At 43.4% G+C, this 15,985-nt stretch overlaps 1 protein-coding gene across 2 annotated transcripts in view; it reads left to right on the top strand.

Moving 5' to 3' along the window:
• The first annotated feature begins 1,426 nt into the window (after positions 1-1,426).
• The window catches only part of TNIK (TRAF2 and NCK interacting kinase), a 344,761-nt gene continuing 330,202 nt past the window's right edge, over positions 1,427-15,985 (top strand). For both annotated transcript variants that reach the window (XM_079766830.1, XM_079766831.1), the window contains exon 1: positions 1,427-1,852. In XM_079766830.1, the coding sequence (XP_079622956.1) occupies positions 1,796-1,852 (57 nt within the window). In that variant the 5' untranslated portion in view covers positions 1,427-1,795. The remainder of the gene's footprint in view (positions 1,853-15,985) is intronic.

Below are 15,985 nucleotides of genomic sequence, written 5' to 3'. Positions count from 1 at the left end.
ACACAATAATATTAACAAAAACAGCACAGCGCTTACGGAACGCTGTTGAAAAGTCTTCTAATGTCTGCAGGCGTGATGAACTAACTGCACTGGCATTCATTCATTCATTCATTCATTCATTCGCAAGCCTTATTCTGAAGCTAATATTCACTCCGCACGATTGAAAAACCCTCAGTGCTTTTGGCCAGGGGTACATTCTCTCAACAGAGGTGCAGGCAATGCTTCCAAAGCGGCTGCTGTGTTTGGGGGAAAGTTCAATCGTACCCTTTTCTTCCTTTGTATTTCCAGCGGCCGCGGCTGGAGAGGAAGAGCTGTGCGGGGCGACCGGGGGAAGTGACTTCACCCTCGTGATCACAGAATGTCATCTCTGCCACTGTAAACATCCAGCCTTTAAATGAAAAAAAAAAAAAAAAAAAAAAGCGGGCGGAGTGAAATCGCTCTCTGGCCGTACATCCCGCTTGCTCCATCTTACCCGCCAGCCAAACTTTCTCCATCCATCCGGGCAGGTCGGCCGCGGGAACGCCGCCTGAAAGGGAAATGTAGGGTCCTGAGGCGGCGTGTCCTGCCTTCCCCAGGGTTGCCTTTGGAGTTACCAGGAGCATTCGCGCTATTGCACTCAAGAGAACAAGCTTCTCGTTTCCATTCGGTCGTTTCCGTAGGGAATTGCGGCACCGGCAGGTCCTGGGTGTGGCGATGCCAAGAGGAAGCTCAGATTCCTAGCTTTCCTGCTTCTGGCAAACCTTCCCAGCCCCAAAGCGGCGAGTGACCCGCCGCCCGGGATCCCGGGGACCGCTGGCGGACCAAGACCGGGCGGCCGGGGCAGATTGCCCAGACGCGAGGCTGGGCGAACGGTGCGAGTGCGCTTCTCCCCCCTCCGTGCGCGGCTGGAGGCGGATCCCCTGCCCCGCACACAAGTCCTTATATGCACCGGTGGCAGCCGCCTGCGTGACTCCGGCCCCACCAATAATGAATGGGGGGGGGGGGGGGGAAGGGCGTCGCTTTTTGCCCCCTTGCATATTTTTTTTTTTTTTCTCTCAGTGCTGGAGCATTTGAACCCTTCCGAGAAACCGCCCAGATGCGATTGAATGGCCATATTTCTGTAGCGCACGACTTGGACACACAAAAATGTGTGTATCCAAATAGCCCCGCTTCCCCCACGATAAGCACGGGAGGGCTCAGAAACAGCCCTTCAGATACGGCCGGGTTAGCCCGCAAACGCCGGCGGAAGGGTGCCTGCCTTCCCCTCCCCCATCCACGCTGGTGCGGAGGGACCGGGTCAGGAAGCGTGGCCTCTCCCGAGTCGGAGACCACGCCTCCTCCGCCTTTCCACCGCCGCCCCCCCCTCCCCACCCCGCCAGCCCTTACTCCTCCCAGGAAGCGTTGATAGACAGCTCTGTGTGGTTCTCCACCCCCACCCCCAGCTGAGTGGAGGAGTTGATGTGTCTCATTATAACAGCCAATGCAGCCGCCATCCACGCACAAGCAAAGAAGCATGGCCCATTTAAATACACCCACGCAGCCCCAGCGCCCTTAGCTGATCGGGGCGCACAGCCCACACGCATCGCGGCTCCCGACTTGGAGATCCACGCAGGCTGGGCTCCCGGACCCGGCGGAAAGGCGCGCGGAGGATCGGGACCCGGCGCTGTGGATCCCGCGTGGGCGGGTGGGGGGCTGGGCCCTGGGGCCTTTGGCGCGACACCCGCATGAAGACGCGAGTGAACTAGACCAAGGTGGCATTTTCCAAGGGGGAACCTTCGGGGTGGTTTTGGTCCATTTCTCCGGCGAAGAAGTAGACATGGCGAGCGACTCCCCGGCTCGCAGCCTGGATGAAATCGATCTCTCGGCTCTGAGGGTGAGCAGAACAGGTTTTCTGATTTTTTCCCCGTGATTTGGGTCAGGGTGAATGGGCTCGGTGCGCGAACTGGGACTGGGGTTGGTGGGGGTAGAGGCGGGCAAATACGAGACGGAGGGGACCTCGCGTCTCGTTTGGGAGCAGCCGCGGTGCTCTCGGCTGAACCCCCATGGCAGGGGCTGTGCGGGGCGCGCACTCCTTTGGTTGTGGTCGAGAACCCCCTGGGAGCGCGGGGAGCTGATGCCCCTTTCGTCTCAGAGCGGTGTGAGCGCGTTAAAATGAAAGGCTCGCGTGTGTGTCTGTGTGTGTGTGTGTGTGTGTGTGTGTGTGTGTGTGTGTGCATACACAAGCCCTGGGCAGCCGTCTCGTGCCAAGGCGCGGAGACCTGCCTGTCTCTTTCTGCAAAAAGAGTAACAGCGGAGTGAATAAAGGCGCTGCCCCCCTTCCCCCCGCCCCCCCCCCCCCACGTTTTCCAGCTACCTGCAAGATGACATTGGGAGCCCGGCGGTCCCCACGGAGCGAACCTGCCTCTCCAAGGGGGCAGCTATTGCTAGGCTGGTCTTGTGGGTGGCAACTGCCTCCCCTTCCCCCTTTCTGCCTTCCGAGCCCGGACTCCTTCTCAGCGCTGTCGTCCAGACCAGCCTGCCGCTCACCTTTATTTACGGTTCCAACTCAGCCCTGCCTGTGCTTTCTGACTTCGTGGCTGTGACATTTCAGTTTTTATGCCTGAACTTAAGCAGGTGGAAGGGATGTGTTCTCTGCTTTCCCCCAGTCAGACCGGAACTCCCGGGGGAGTGTGTGTGTGTGTGTGTGTGTGTGTGTGTCTGTGTGTGTGGTTTCCCTGTGTCTGTGGCCAGTCCTTTGTGGAGCGCTTCCCAGCCCCCAGCCCCACTGAAGCTCTGCGTTTACCTTCACGTGAATAGCCTCAGACACCGTTTCATTGTATTGACTAAGACATCACCCATATAGAATCCATTTTGCTGTTGTTTTGAGACCAGAATACCGGGAATGGGAATCGGAGGGCAGCCTCGACGCCTCCCCACCCCCCATTCCCCAATCCCAATCCACTCCTTCGGGGAAGGGGGCAGAGCTTTCTTGCCATTTTAATTAGATGTTGCCTCCTGGGAAGGGGGTGAGGGGTGGGGGATGGCGACAGCAGCCGGGGGTCTGAGGAGGATTGGACGCCAATTGAAAGGCGGCTTCTTCCTCTCCTGAACCAAAAATAAAATAAATTAAAAAAACACACACACCTGCATTGTACATGACGCATGGAGGGTCGGTGAGACCAAATTGATGGTGGCTGTCAACACAGGAACAGGCAGGAGGATGGGTGAAGCTTGCAAGTTCTCACGCCCTCCGGAGGGAATACATTGTTAGATTGATGCTAAATCTTGGGGTTATATTCCTGAATCCTCAGTACTTCTCCCGACATTGCCTACTTCTCGACGGTTAGAGAGCTGCCTTTATGGTCAAAGTGTCACTTTTCCTGTAGTCTCATTAATCCTCTCTCCCTACCTCCCCCCCTCTTCTTAACTCCTCCTCCCCCTCTCCTTAATCCTGGCATCCAAGAGGTGAGGTTTCTGCAAGGCAGTTAAGGGGTTGAGAAGGAACAGAGATGCCATTTGTAACTGGCTTTTTTTGATAGTTGGGTAGCAAAAGCTCATTCATGCGTTATTACAGTAAGCTGTCTATTTCCCTGGCGCCGAAATGCCACATGCAGAGCGGGGTGGGGGTTGGTAACAGGGTGGGTGCTTTGGCTGAATCTGTGGCTTCCTGCTTTGCAGAGTGTGCATTTGCCCTACTTTCTGCGCTGGGAGTTGCTGCCAGCTGGTTAATCAGGTGAATGGATGGTCCAGACTTCAGGGAGGGGAAGGTGGCAAAGGCCAGGGAAGGCGCCTGAACAATGGGCCAGGCTTGTGATTCCCCTGAGCCGGAATCTCGGCGTAGCTCCTCTAATGGAAAGCGCCCTGATGTGATTTTAAGTCCTGCTTGGCGGGAGGTGTCTCTCCTGGTTTTTCCTGGGGAAGGTTTTCCTGAGATACGAAGCCCAGAGCCTGCAGGGCTTATGAGCAACCATGAGGGCTCACCGGCTGGCCTGGAGGGCGATTCACACACATGGGAAACCTGCACTCCAGAGAGCTGTATTTTGAAAATATATCTTTGCAGGATGCACTGAAATTGCTCTTTGTGGCTTGGGCTTAGTGCTCTGCCACTGTATTTCTGCTTTCGGGAGGTGTGGAAAGAGGGAGGGCCCTGGCTAGCCCAGGAGATTGGGGAACTTCTGGCTGGAGGATTTAAATGCAGATGTGGAGACAGTTTCGGGGCTGGGGTCTGCGACCAGTTTTGTTGTGAGTGAGGTGTGCGTGCCAGGAGTGGGCCCAAATAGGAAATCTCTACAAATCAGAGGGCAGATCATCTGTCTCTGTCTTCCCCAATTAGGAGAAGTGGGCTCACCTAGATGAGAGGTCTCATTTGTTCCTAAACTCTCAGTAGAGCCTGCCTGCTGAGAACCTCCTGGGAATGCCTGACCCCTGAAATGCAGCCAAGGTCAGTGGCTTCTAAGAGAATTTGCTGCAGCCTCACCAGTCCCTTGCTGTTTCGGTGGCTCTTTAATGTACACAATCAATGCTCTTTTTGTAAACCCTGTGCTCAGTGTATTAAAAGCGGATCCTGTCTGAAGCGGCCTTTTTCCTTCTCATTTTGGGGGCTCATTGTTCTCAGTCAGTGATCCCAGACTGGATCCCGTCTAAATTTTCCCCAAATAGCAACAATGCATAACTTAAACCAGAGCGACCAGTGACAGCACTGATCATTTAAATTATGCAAGATGTGGATGGTTTTTAAAAGTCCGATAAAACAGGATCTTTGGTTAGGACAGAGATGATTTTAATACAGTATTATTAGCCCTGATTTTTAGAGCTCTGGAGATAAACTAAGTTTTGGGGGGAAGGATGGTGAATTCAAAGATTTAGAGCTGGAAGAAAATTGTAGAACACTTAGCCACTCCTGTCATCTAATACTTGGTAAGCTGAAGCCCAGGGACGTGAAGTCTATCGCCCAAGGTCACACAGCCCACGCCCTCTTCCCTCTTAGGTGGCTTGGGGAGAGTATCTAGGTTTCCTGACTCCTCGTTCAATGCTCTTTTCTCTAAGTCGCATTGTCTGTGGTTGAATCAGAAATCAATTATACATTTTCTGTCTGATCACACACAAAAAATGGCAGAGGAATAATTTCACTATGGGTCATGGAATTTTATATCCAAGAATAAAGTGCTTTATGCAGGTAACCTCGTAATACATAAGCTTTGGAGCTTTAAGGTACCTTTGGAATTCATCTTGTCCAACCCTCCCTCAATTCCTCCTCTGCAGGGAAATGACTGTCTAAATTGTCTAGGACAGATGGTTGTCCTGTGTGGTACCCTCTCTCCGTAACCCATTTCCATCTGAACATGTCTCAGGGGTCATCTAGACATACACATTATTCATATGTCTCTGCATATGACATTTATAGCTTCTAGGTATGTTTTGTGTAATCTGTGTGGATACTTACATAAAATATTATGGATATAAACTATCCAGTGGGTGTGTGAAATGTGTGTATACATATAGGCTACAGAAAACATTCTACTCACTCTAACCCAGGGCTTGAGTCACTCTTCCTTCAAGACATCACTGTATTAAAACAAATGAAATTTGCCACCAGTATGCTTTATTTCATATGAGGTGAGATCAGCCCAGAAAGCTTTTTGGAGATTAGCATATATCTGAATCTGAGCACTTTGGCTGTCCTTAGCTTGGCCCAAAGAGTAAGGCATTCAAGGCCAAGCTTGGTCATTGCTGACTTCATACTCTTAAGTTTCTGCCAGGACTCGCACTCACTTTTCTATTTGAATAGAATTAAATGACCTCTGCTTGTCTTTTCCCCAACCCCTCACTCCCTTCTGGGCCTAGCTATTTCTTTCTCCATCAAAACCTAGAATTTAAGGGGTGGCGGGGAGGGGAGGTTGAAGAGAGTAAAGGGGGGTGGGTGGAATAAATGGTGATGGTAAGAGACTTGAATTGGGTTGGTGAACACAATACAATATACTAATTATGTATTGTAGAATTGTACACCTGAAACATTTATAATTTTATTAACCAATATTTTATTAACCCTAATAAATTAAATAAAAATCCCTAGATTTAAGAATTGACTTCTGGGAGACTTGCATACATCTTTCCCACTATACTTTTCATTGCTTGTGTTATAAATGGTGTGCAGTTTTCTTTTTGCCTGATTACTAGGCCCGAAGTTTGGTCTTGCTCATCTTTGAGTCCATAGTCCCAGTTAGTTGAATAAATGCATGAATGAGTGAGTGACTGAATGGAGTGAACTGAGCACTGAGTTCTACGTTCATGTCTTATTAGCTGTGGAATCATCACAATTGCTTGTCTTCCTCATACACTCGTTTCAGAAATCAACTTATTTACAGCAATGCTTTGAAAGCTATAATGCACTATACCAATATGCCAGTCCATGATTAAATAGAATTTTATGAGAAAGTTGATTCTATCAACATTTGATCCCCATGATTACACCTAATTGAAAGTGATCCAGAGGAAAAGATTCTACAGCTTTTTAATAGTATCTTTTCCTTTTTGTTTCAATATGACCCTATATGTTTCTTTGATGGGCTGGGTTAACCTTTGACCTAGTATCAGCATTTATTACATATGAGGTGAGCTCAGGCCAGAAGCTTTTGGGAGATTAGCACATTTCTAAGCCAGTATCAATATCAGCATTATTCATTAAATAAAACATTCTAACTTTTATTTTCTTTTTCTTAAACTTTTTATCCTCTTAATGGATTAACTATTATTCAACTAGAAACAGCTTTATTATGCCTGTACTTTTTCAAAGTTTGTGTTTAGAGAGGTTGAGATAGGGGGTGTGGTACACTATTAGTCCAGTGTTTAAAAGTTTAAAATATTCTGGTCATCGGTCTCAGGGGGCTTAAAGAAATCTTGAATCATTATTAATTTATTACCTACGATCACTTAAATTTGGTGTTAAATGAGAGTTTAGTAAAGATGCAGGAATCGATAACAGTATCTTAAAATTAAGTCATAATAACAGTTTTAAATTAGAAATATTTGTTGTATTTTAGCTTTATTAAACAGGTGTTTTCTTTGCCTTGGCATTGCCTCCTAATAAAATAGGGTGTAGTGGTAGTTATCAGAACATTAGAGAAATCTGCATAATCATTTTCAGTATTTATTATTAACTGGAGTAATCTTAGTACAAAAGCTAATATAAGTCATGGTGTGCTGTTTGCATAATTATCTACTTAGGAGGTCATGGACTATTTTGTTGATGAAAGAATATGCAGGGCTTTTCCTTCATGGAAATATCACATTTTCCCCGTTATCTTTAAGGCTCTTTGAAATCTTGTCATTTCGAGTCTTGCTGGTTGTCTCTTTCTTCTTTCTGTGTGTCTACCCTGCAGTTAACCTTCCATGCCCTTCTTGTTCCATGCCATTCCTTCTCTCAGTGATAGTGGTTCTAAAGTCCACACAGCTTTGAGCTACTGGGATTGAATCATGGCTGCCATGCCCAGCTGGGCATAGCTCATCTCTGAGTCTGTGTTTCTGATAGAATTTGGGATAATTTGTGCCCGAAAGATGCTTTGATGTCAAATGGGGTCTTCTGTTTCTGCGGGGGAAGTTGCTCTCTGAGAACAGGGCCTGAACTAGCAGTGTGCTGAGAATTTCAGAAAAATTTGGTGATACTTTTTTGAATGAAATGTTATTCTGCACATATGAATATAAGGTTCCTCGTGGAGAGAGAGGGAGGACTTAAATAGAAAATGTTGGATGAATTTCGTTTGCGACTTCTTTCATTCTGGTTGGAAGCTTACTTCCGTCTAGAGAAAGATGATTCTCTATACACTTTCCATTTGCCCAGGCTGTCTCTGGTTGTCTCAAGGGGGTGCCTTGAAATTCTCAAAATAACATTTTATTCCACACCAATCTTAAAAATCCTTTTTTAATAGCTATTGTCTCCATTCCTCCCCACCATCACTGCAGTCACTGTCATGACAAGACTTGGTTCCTAGGTTTGTATCACCAGCCTTCTCCTGACTGGTGTCCCTACACTTCAGTCTTCCTAAACCCTCTTCAGCAAAACCCCAAGACCAGCGCTCATGCATCTGGCTGGGCCTCCCACCACACGCTGCAGTTCTAGTGACCATCCCTTCACTCCTGCCACCAGGAACAACTTCTTTCTTCCCCTGGATGCTCTTTAGTGGGGAGCCTTACCTTATTCTCCTTTTCTGAATGTACCACCCTAACACTAAACACTCATATGCCACCTTTTCCACAGAATTGTCCCTGGTTTCTCTCAGCTACAAGTTATCCCTTCCACTTATAAACCCTCTCAGAACTGACCTCACAACTCCTTTAGGACATTCGGAACTTTCTATATTGGATTATCTTTCCTGCTAGAAAGTAAGCTTCATGAAAACAATGCATGTATTTGATCTTCTTAGGAAGACCCCTGGGGCTCCAGGGCCCAGAAGATATAGATTGTGAATGGGAGCACAAAGACTGATGAATTATTGCCTGACCAGTGTGGCTCAGTGGTTGCGTGTTGACCCTTGAACCAGGAGGTCAAGGTTTGATTCCCAGTCAGGGCACAGGTCCGGGTTTGTTTCTATCTTTCTCTTCCTCTCTGAAATAAATTAAAAAAAGATTATGTCTAAAAAAAAAAGACTGATGAATGGTTAAAAATTTGTTTAGAATTTTTTTAAAGCTTTTTCTAGTTCTCAGTATAAAAGCAACATAATATGGTCATTGCAGAAAATGTGGAAAATGGAGAAAAAGCAAAAAGAATTAATGATTCTCAATAACAAAGTATACGTTTTGTATATGGCTTAGTGATTTTTTTCTATGCATAGCTAAGTAGATAACTTTAAAAATTAAGATTATGTCACATATTTATCTGCTACCTGTTTTTTAAATGTAATAATCAGATTATTTGCATAAAATATTAATGTTTTTTATGGCACAATTTAAAAAACCGTATCATGGAGAATTTTAAACTTATGGAAAAGTAGAAAGAATATTAGAATGCTCATACATTGCTGCTGGGAATATACAGTTGTACAGCCACTTTGGGAGACAGGGTGTCATTTCCTCAAAATGTTAATCATAGAGTTACCATGTGACCCAACAAGTCCACTCCTAGGTATACACTTGGGAGAATTGAAAACACATACCACAAAAACTGGTACACAAATGCTTATGATAGCATTATTCATAATAGCCAAAAAAATGGCAACAGTCCAAATATCCATCAATTGCTAAATGAATAAATGAAATTGGAGTACATCCATACATTGGATATTATTGGCAATAAAAGGAAGTGCTGATACATACTATAACATGGATGAACCTTATGCTTAGTGAAAGAAGCCAGACACAAAAGACCACATATTATATGATCCCATTTATTTATTTTTCTTTTTTATTGAATTTATTGGGGTTATATGATTCCATTTATATGAAATGTCTAAAATAGACAAATCCATTGAGACAGAAAGTAAATTAGTAGTTGCTGGAGCTGGAGGAGAGAGGAGGAGTGGGAAGTGACTGCTAATGTCCTAAAATTAGTGGTGATGGTTGTCCAACTCTGTGAATATACTCAAAATTACTTACATACTTCAAAAGGGTGAATTTTATGGAGTGTGAGTTAAATCTAAATAAAACTGTTACTTAAAAAAGGACAGGAAGAGATTAACCAAAGAACATATATACATATATGAATAGTTGATGGACACAGACAATAGTGTGGTGAAGGCCTGGGATGGGATAGGGGGAAAAAGTGAGGTACAGATATAATACTGTCAACAATAAAAAATAAATTACTAAAAATGTAGAGACAGAATAGTATAATGAAACCCCGATTTAACAATTACCTACTTGTGCCCAATCTTGTTTCTACACCTCCACCTATTACCTCCCCTCATATTATTTTGAAGCCTCATATTATTTGTTTTGTATTTATTTTAGTACACATCTCTAAAATATAAACTCTTTTTTTAAAGTTCTTTTTTGTTTAAAGTATTACATATGTCTCCTTTTTCCCCCATTGACCTCTCCCCAGCCACTCCCACCCCCCAGCACATGCCCCCTAGTGTCTGTGTCGATTGGTTAGGCTTATATGCTTGCATACAAGTCCTTTGGTTGATCTCTTACCACCACTCCCGCGCGCCCCCCCCCCCCCCCCCGCCCCGCAACCTTCCCTGCCTTCCCTCTGAAGTTTGATGATCTGTTCAATGTTTCTCTGTCTCTGGATCTATTTTTGTTCATCATTTTATGTTGTTCATTATATTCCACAAATGAGTGAGATCATATGACATTTATCTTTCTTCAACTGGCTTATTTTGCTTAGCATAATGCTCTCCAGGTCCATCCATGCTATTGCAAATTGTAAGAGTTCTTTCTTTTTTACAGCAGAATAGTATTCCATTGTATAGATGTATCACAGTTTTTAAATCTACTCATCTGCTGATGGGCACTTAGGCTGTTTCCAAATCTTAGCTATTGTAAATTGTGCTGCTATGAACATAGGGGTGCATATATCCTTTCTGATTGGTGTTTCTGATTTCTTGGGATATAATCCTAGGAGTGGGATTATTGGGTCAAATGGGAGTTCCATATTTAATTTTTTGAGGAAACTCCATACTGTTTTCCACAGTGGCTGCACCAGTTTGCATTCCCACCAGCAGTGTATGAGGGTTCCTTTTTCTCCACATAAAAGATAAACTCTTAAAAATATATAACCACAATACTATTGTCATGCCCAAAAGCTTAGTATGTAATTTAAAATGTTTTTATGTATTCTGTCAGTGTTCAAATTTCTAATCATGTTTTTAATGATTAGCATTTTATTGAGGGCATATATTTAACCAATTTCTATCAATGAAGCTTTTGGGTATTTCCAGTTTTTCAATTGTCATAAATAGTGCTTCGATAAACATCCTTAAGTACAAGTCTTTGGATATATTCCTGTTTCCTTAGAATAACTTCTTAGAAGTGCTATTCACAATGAAAGTGTACAAATGATCTCTTGGGCTCTTGACATGGTCAAATTCCCTCCCAATTTCCTGTGAGATAGGTGTATATCATTTTCACATGAGGCTTAGAAAAATCAGTTAATTTACTAAAGGTCATAGGGTAACTAACTAAATGGCCAAGCTTACAACTGACCTGCCCCAAAGCCAGTGTCCATAGTAACTCAACACAACCCTTATTTGACTTACGGATCTTGTCAAAACATCAGACTTTCCCTGGGGTTCACAGATTTTTCAGAAACTTTGTGTTTGGGGCACAAGATTTCCTTGATGAGCATAGTGAGTGATGTTTTAAGAGTTATTTCTAAGGCATTTTTTCCTCGTGTTCTTGTTTTTTTTAATACCAAGGTCAGCTTAGAACATGTTAATTGTTCTTTTTATTGCCTAAAAACCTAAAAACATAAAATACAAACCATTGGGATTAACAGTGATTTTCTTGTACATTGTGTATAAGGGATGTTTACATTTAATCTGTTATTCTCTTTGAAAAAACACCCAACAACTGTGTATGGAAGACATGTGGAATCAGACTCAAAGGTTTCCATTTTTTAAGAATTAGACAACACTGAGTTTGTGATTACACAGAAGACAGCAAAAGCAAGGGCCATTCTCAAGCCGTTATCTATCTTGAGTTACTTTTTTGTTGTTAGATGGATATAGACATTTTAAAATTACAGTGGAGAAAATGGAAGATGGAGCTGGCAGACAAAAGAGTAAAGCACCCTGTGTTTTGAACCACCATCTACTTTCCTCCTAGTTTATAAGTAAGAAACTATTAAAACCAACACAACTTTGTGGTTGTCAGTTTGGCGGAGGTCAATTGCCTTGATTTACCAGATTTTATAATCTACATTTAAAATGCCTATAAATTATTTATTCCTAGGGTAAAAATCCGGACCTTCCCATAGACATGGCTTCATCATTTCTACTTCTAGGTGTTGTGTGTGTGTGTGTGTGTGTGTGTGTGTGTGTGTGTGTGTGTTAGCTGCCTGTAATAAAATTATAGCAGTTTGGTGGGTGGAATAGGTTGTAAGCAGTAATTGCAAACTGTATTTAAATAATAATAATAATATTTAGCATTTATAGAGCACTTTATATCTTCAAAGTACTTGCAAACATTATCTAATTAAATATTTTCTCTGATTATAAACTGGATATAAATGCACTTAAATACAGAACAGGGTCATGAGAAAGGTATGCATTGGAAAGTTAATGCCAGCTATGCCTTAGAAACCTATGCAATGATGGGAGAGTTAGAGTCTGGGATTCTGTTGGGTTGTTTTTGTACACCCTTTTGTTCAATCTTTTGGTGGATTTATATATATACAGGGTGTCCCAAAAAATGTATACACACTTTGAATAATTATTAATTTCATTGTTTCTTTCTTTTCAGATTTAACCCATTGGAATTAATAATTATTCCAAGTGTGTGTACAGTTTTTGGGACACCCTGTGTATTCACCTTATTAATACCTCTGCTTGATTTCTGATTATTAAGGACTGAGTGTTGATCATTGCCCTGGTCCTTACAAGCAGTGAACTATAGACAACATAGATAAACTTAATATGTGCTCTCTCACTACATTTTGTGTCCTGCCCTCAGATGAAACTCCCATTAGTAAGTGAAATGAAGTGGGGGTAGTACAAGGAAGAATGGCTATGCTTTGTGGTTTAGTAATTTCTGCGAAAAATAGATTAAACTGTACAGTAGGATACATCATAAAGAAATGCATTGGAGAAATGAAATGTCTTTAGTTTAACTGTACTAATGCCTTCTCGCTGTTTCAGGCATGTGTCTCTATGTGTTGTCCCTTTGCACAATAGTCCTGTGTTGGCAATTTCAATAGTGCTTGGAGCAAGGACCTGTGTGGCTTACCCAGTAGGTAATAGAGGATTCTGCAGCTGACAGGTTCTCAGTAAATGTTATCCTGTGCATTGGGATTTCCTAAGAGCTGGTTGACAGGCTAAACTGCTTAAAAGTGAGATCCTCGGGTCAGCAGCTTCCTGATCGTCTCTTAGGCCCTGCCTCTCGCTCTGACGCACTGAATCAGAAACTCACAGGTTGCTGGATGGGGCCCAGCAACCTGTGCTTGAAGAAGCCCCTCCAGGTAATTCTGATGTTAATTTTGAGTTTCAGAATCACTGGCCTCATGGTTTAAAAGACAGTTTTCTTTCTTCTTGTTTTTTCATGCCGGTTCATTTGTTCATGCAACATATATTTGTTGAGCATCTGTTGTGTGCCTCGTATTGTGAAAGATGCTAAGGATATGGTAATGAGACACGCTGTCCTCATGGATCTTAGTGTCTGGTGAATGAGAGAAATGCATGGTAAAGAAATACTCATAAAAATGGTTCACTAAATACGAGTTGCTTTGGAAAAACACAGAACATATCCAAAGAAGTTTGAGAATGCTTGAAAATGTTGCAGAGTAGGAAATAGTAATTCATATAAGGTCACTGCTTTTTTTCATAAGGGGTATGGCTTCAAATTGTGGAAGGCACATACTTTTAGGAATATGGAATTTAACAGTTTACATTAATATTATAGGGATTGGAATTGTTTGTAAGAAAGGGGGATACCTGAAATGGAAAAGTCTACAACTTTCGATGAATAATCCCGAACTGTTCTTTGCGTTGCCAATTTAAGACATTTTTTTTTTATTAGCAAGGTTATTCAGGGGGCAGAAAATGATGAAGTTGCATGGGTCTGGTGTTAATTTTCTGCTTTTCCCTATGGACCTGGAGGGATTTCAATGTAAAACCCCAGGAGGTGCTGACATTTGCCTAGAAGCTCTCAGCCCTACTTTTGTTTGAAGCCTGAAATCTTTGGGTTGTTTATTTTTTTGAGACTTGGAAAATGGAAGGGATATTTGCACTTTAGATAGCCGGTTAAAGGATTTTCTTACTGAGAAATCTCACAGAATTTCCTTGTAACAATAATCCATAAACATCTCTTACCCAGCCACAAAGGTCCCATGTCTATATTTATTTTTACTTTTATTTTTTAAAATATATATTTTTTATTGATTTCAGAGAGGAAGGGAGAGGGAGAGAGAGATAGAAACATCAATGATGAGAGAGAATCATTGTTTGACTGCCTCCTACACGTTTCCCACTGGGGATCGAGCCCTCAACCCGGACATGTGCCCTAACTGGAAATCAAACCATGACCTTTTGGTTCATAGGTTGACACTCAACTACTGAGACACACCAGCTGGGCTCATGTCGAAATTTAATCTATAGTTCTTAGGTGAATACTGCTTACACAAGTATTTTTATATGGGGGAAGGTCGATAATGATTATGATTGTTAAGGCAACTATGAACACAACTTGGTAATCCTATATAATGAAACCCTAATATGCTAAGTGTCCTGTTGATTGGTCGGCCGTTCAACCAATCAAAGCATAATATGCTAATGATATGCTAATGATATGCTAAGGCTGCTCAACCACTCGCTATGACGTGCACTGACCACCAGGGGGCAATTCTCCAACTGGTAGGTTAGCTTGCTGCTGGGGTCTGGCCTATTGGGACTGAGCGAGAGGGGCCGGACATACTCTGGAGCCCTCCTGTGGTCCCTCCTCAACTGGCCAACCTCCCGTGTCCCTCACCGGCCCCAATCGTGCACCGGTAGGGGTCCCCTGGCCTGGCCTGTGCCCTCTTGCAATCCGGGACCCCCTCAGGGGATGTTGGAGAGCCGGTTTTGGCCCAAGCCTGTAGGCCAGGCCGAGGGACCCCACTGGTGCACGAATTCATGTACCGGGCCTCTAGTGAGCATATATAAAAATTTATTTCATATTCACTGTCAGGGAAGATGCTTTTGAAAAATTAAATTCAAAGACCCATCTTGGAAGACCTATTTTAAAGGGAAAAGAGATTGTTAAATAATCATCATTAGACTGGATACAAAAATGTCTGGTTAAAGATGATTAAGTTTTTTGCAATATTGACAATTGGGGGACAGACTGAACTTTCTCAGAAGAGGTCTGAATATTATTAAAGTATCAGAGAATTGTGCAAGCATTGTAATCAGAATTGTTAATTACTCTCTAGATGGGGCAGTGAATTAATTACATTATTCAAAAAGTTCTCTCTGGGACAGTTTTCTTTCTAGTCAGTGGTGGTATCTTAGGCTCCAAGGCAAGAACCCGGAGCAGCCATTTATGTAGTTGAAAGGATTTTTTTTTTTCTTGAGTTTGGGAGTCCTGGGGTTTTCCAGTTGAAGTCCTTAGAGGCCAGAGACTGGGTAGCAATGGAGCCTGCATGGTTCTGGCTCTGGTGACCTACTCTGGAATGGTTCATAGGTCAAAGCCAAGTGTTTGTTGTTCCTAAAAGGCCACCCTGTCTTCTGTTTTTCCTTAAACTGGTGCCGCTAGCGCCAGTCAGAAATAACTCTGTTTTCTTGCCATGCAAACAAACAAAAGCAGGACCGCGCTCTCCTGGAGCTTCACGCCCAGATGCTACTTTGGGAAGGAACATTGCACACACTTTTTGGTCTGAACAATATGTATGTTCTCTCAGTGAGTATTTTAAAGTCATCACTTGCGCTGGTATTGTAGTCCTTGTTTCTTGAATATAAACCGTCTTTATTTTTGGAGAAGAACAGATGTAAAAGTGTGAAATACAGAAGTCTACACATTTTTGTGGGGGTCGGGGTGGGGAAGGGGAGGAGGAACAGTATTTCTTTAAAATCCTGGTAACACTATCTTAGTTACTCCTTTGTTTTCCTTGAGTGACTGGAAATTAGCAAAGGTAATCTCCTGGAACCTGCCCAGCTGGGTACCTAAACCTCCACTTCACTGATGGTCGCACCAGAAAAAGTGCTAGCGGATAATTAGCACAGGTCCTCATTGCTAGGAACAAAAAAAAAAAAACACGGTTCCTGCCAAGGAGGGAGCCTCCCAGTGAAGAGAGGAGGTTGTAAACATTCGGTGTCCCAGGTAGGACACTTAACGTAAAACGTGAGCGGCATTTTACCTAGCCACAAAGGTGTCCCATGTTGATATTTAATCTACAGTT

The sequence above is a fragment of the Cnephaeus nilssonii genome (assembly GCF_951640355.1).
Source record: "Cnephaeus nilssonii genome assembly, chromosome: 3".
NCBI classification, from domain to species: Eukaryota; Metazoa; Chordata; class Mammalia; order Chiroptera; family Vespertilionidae; genus Cnephaeus; species Cnephaeus nilssonii.
This window is presented reverse-complemented; position numbering and strand designations above follow the sequence as displayed.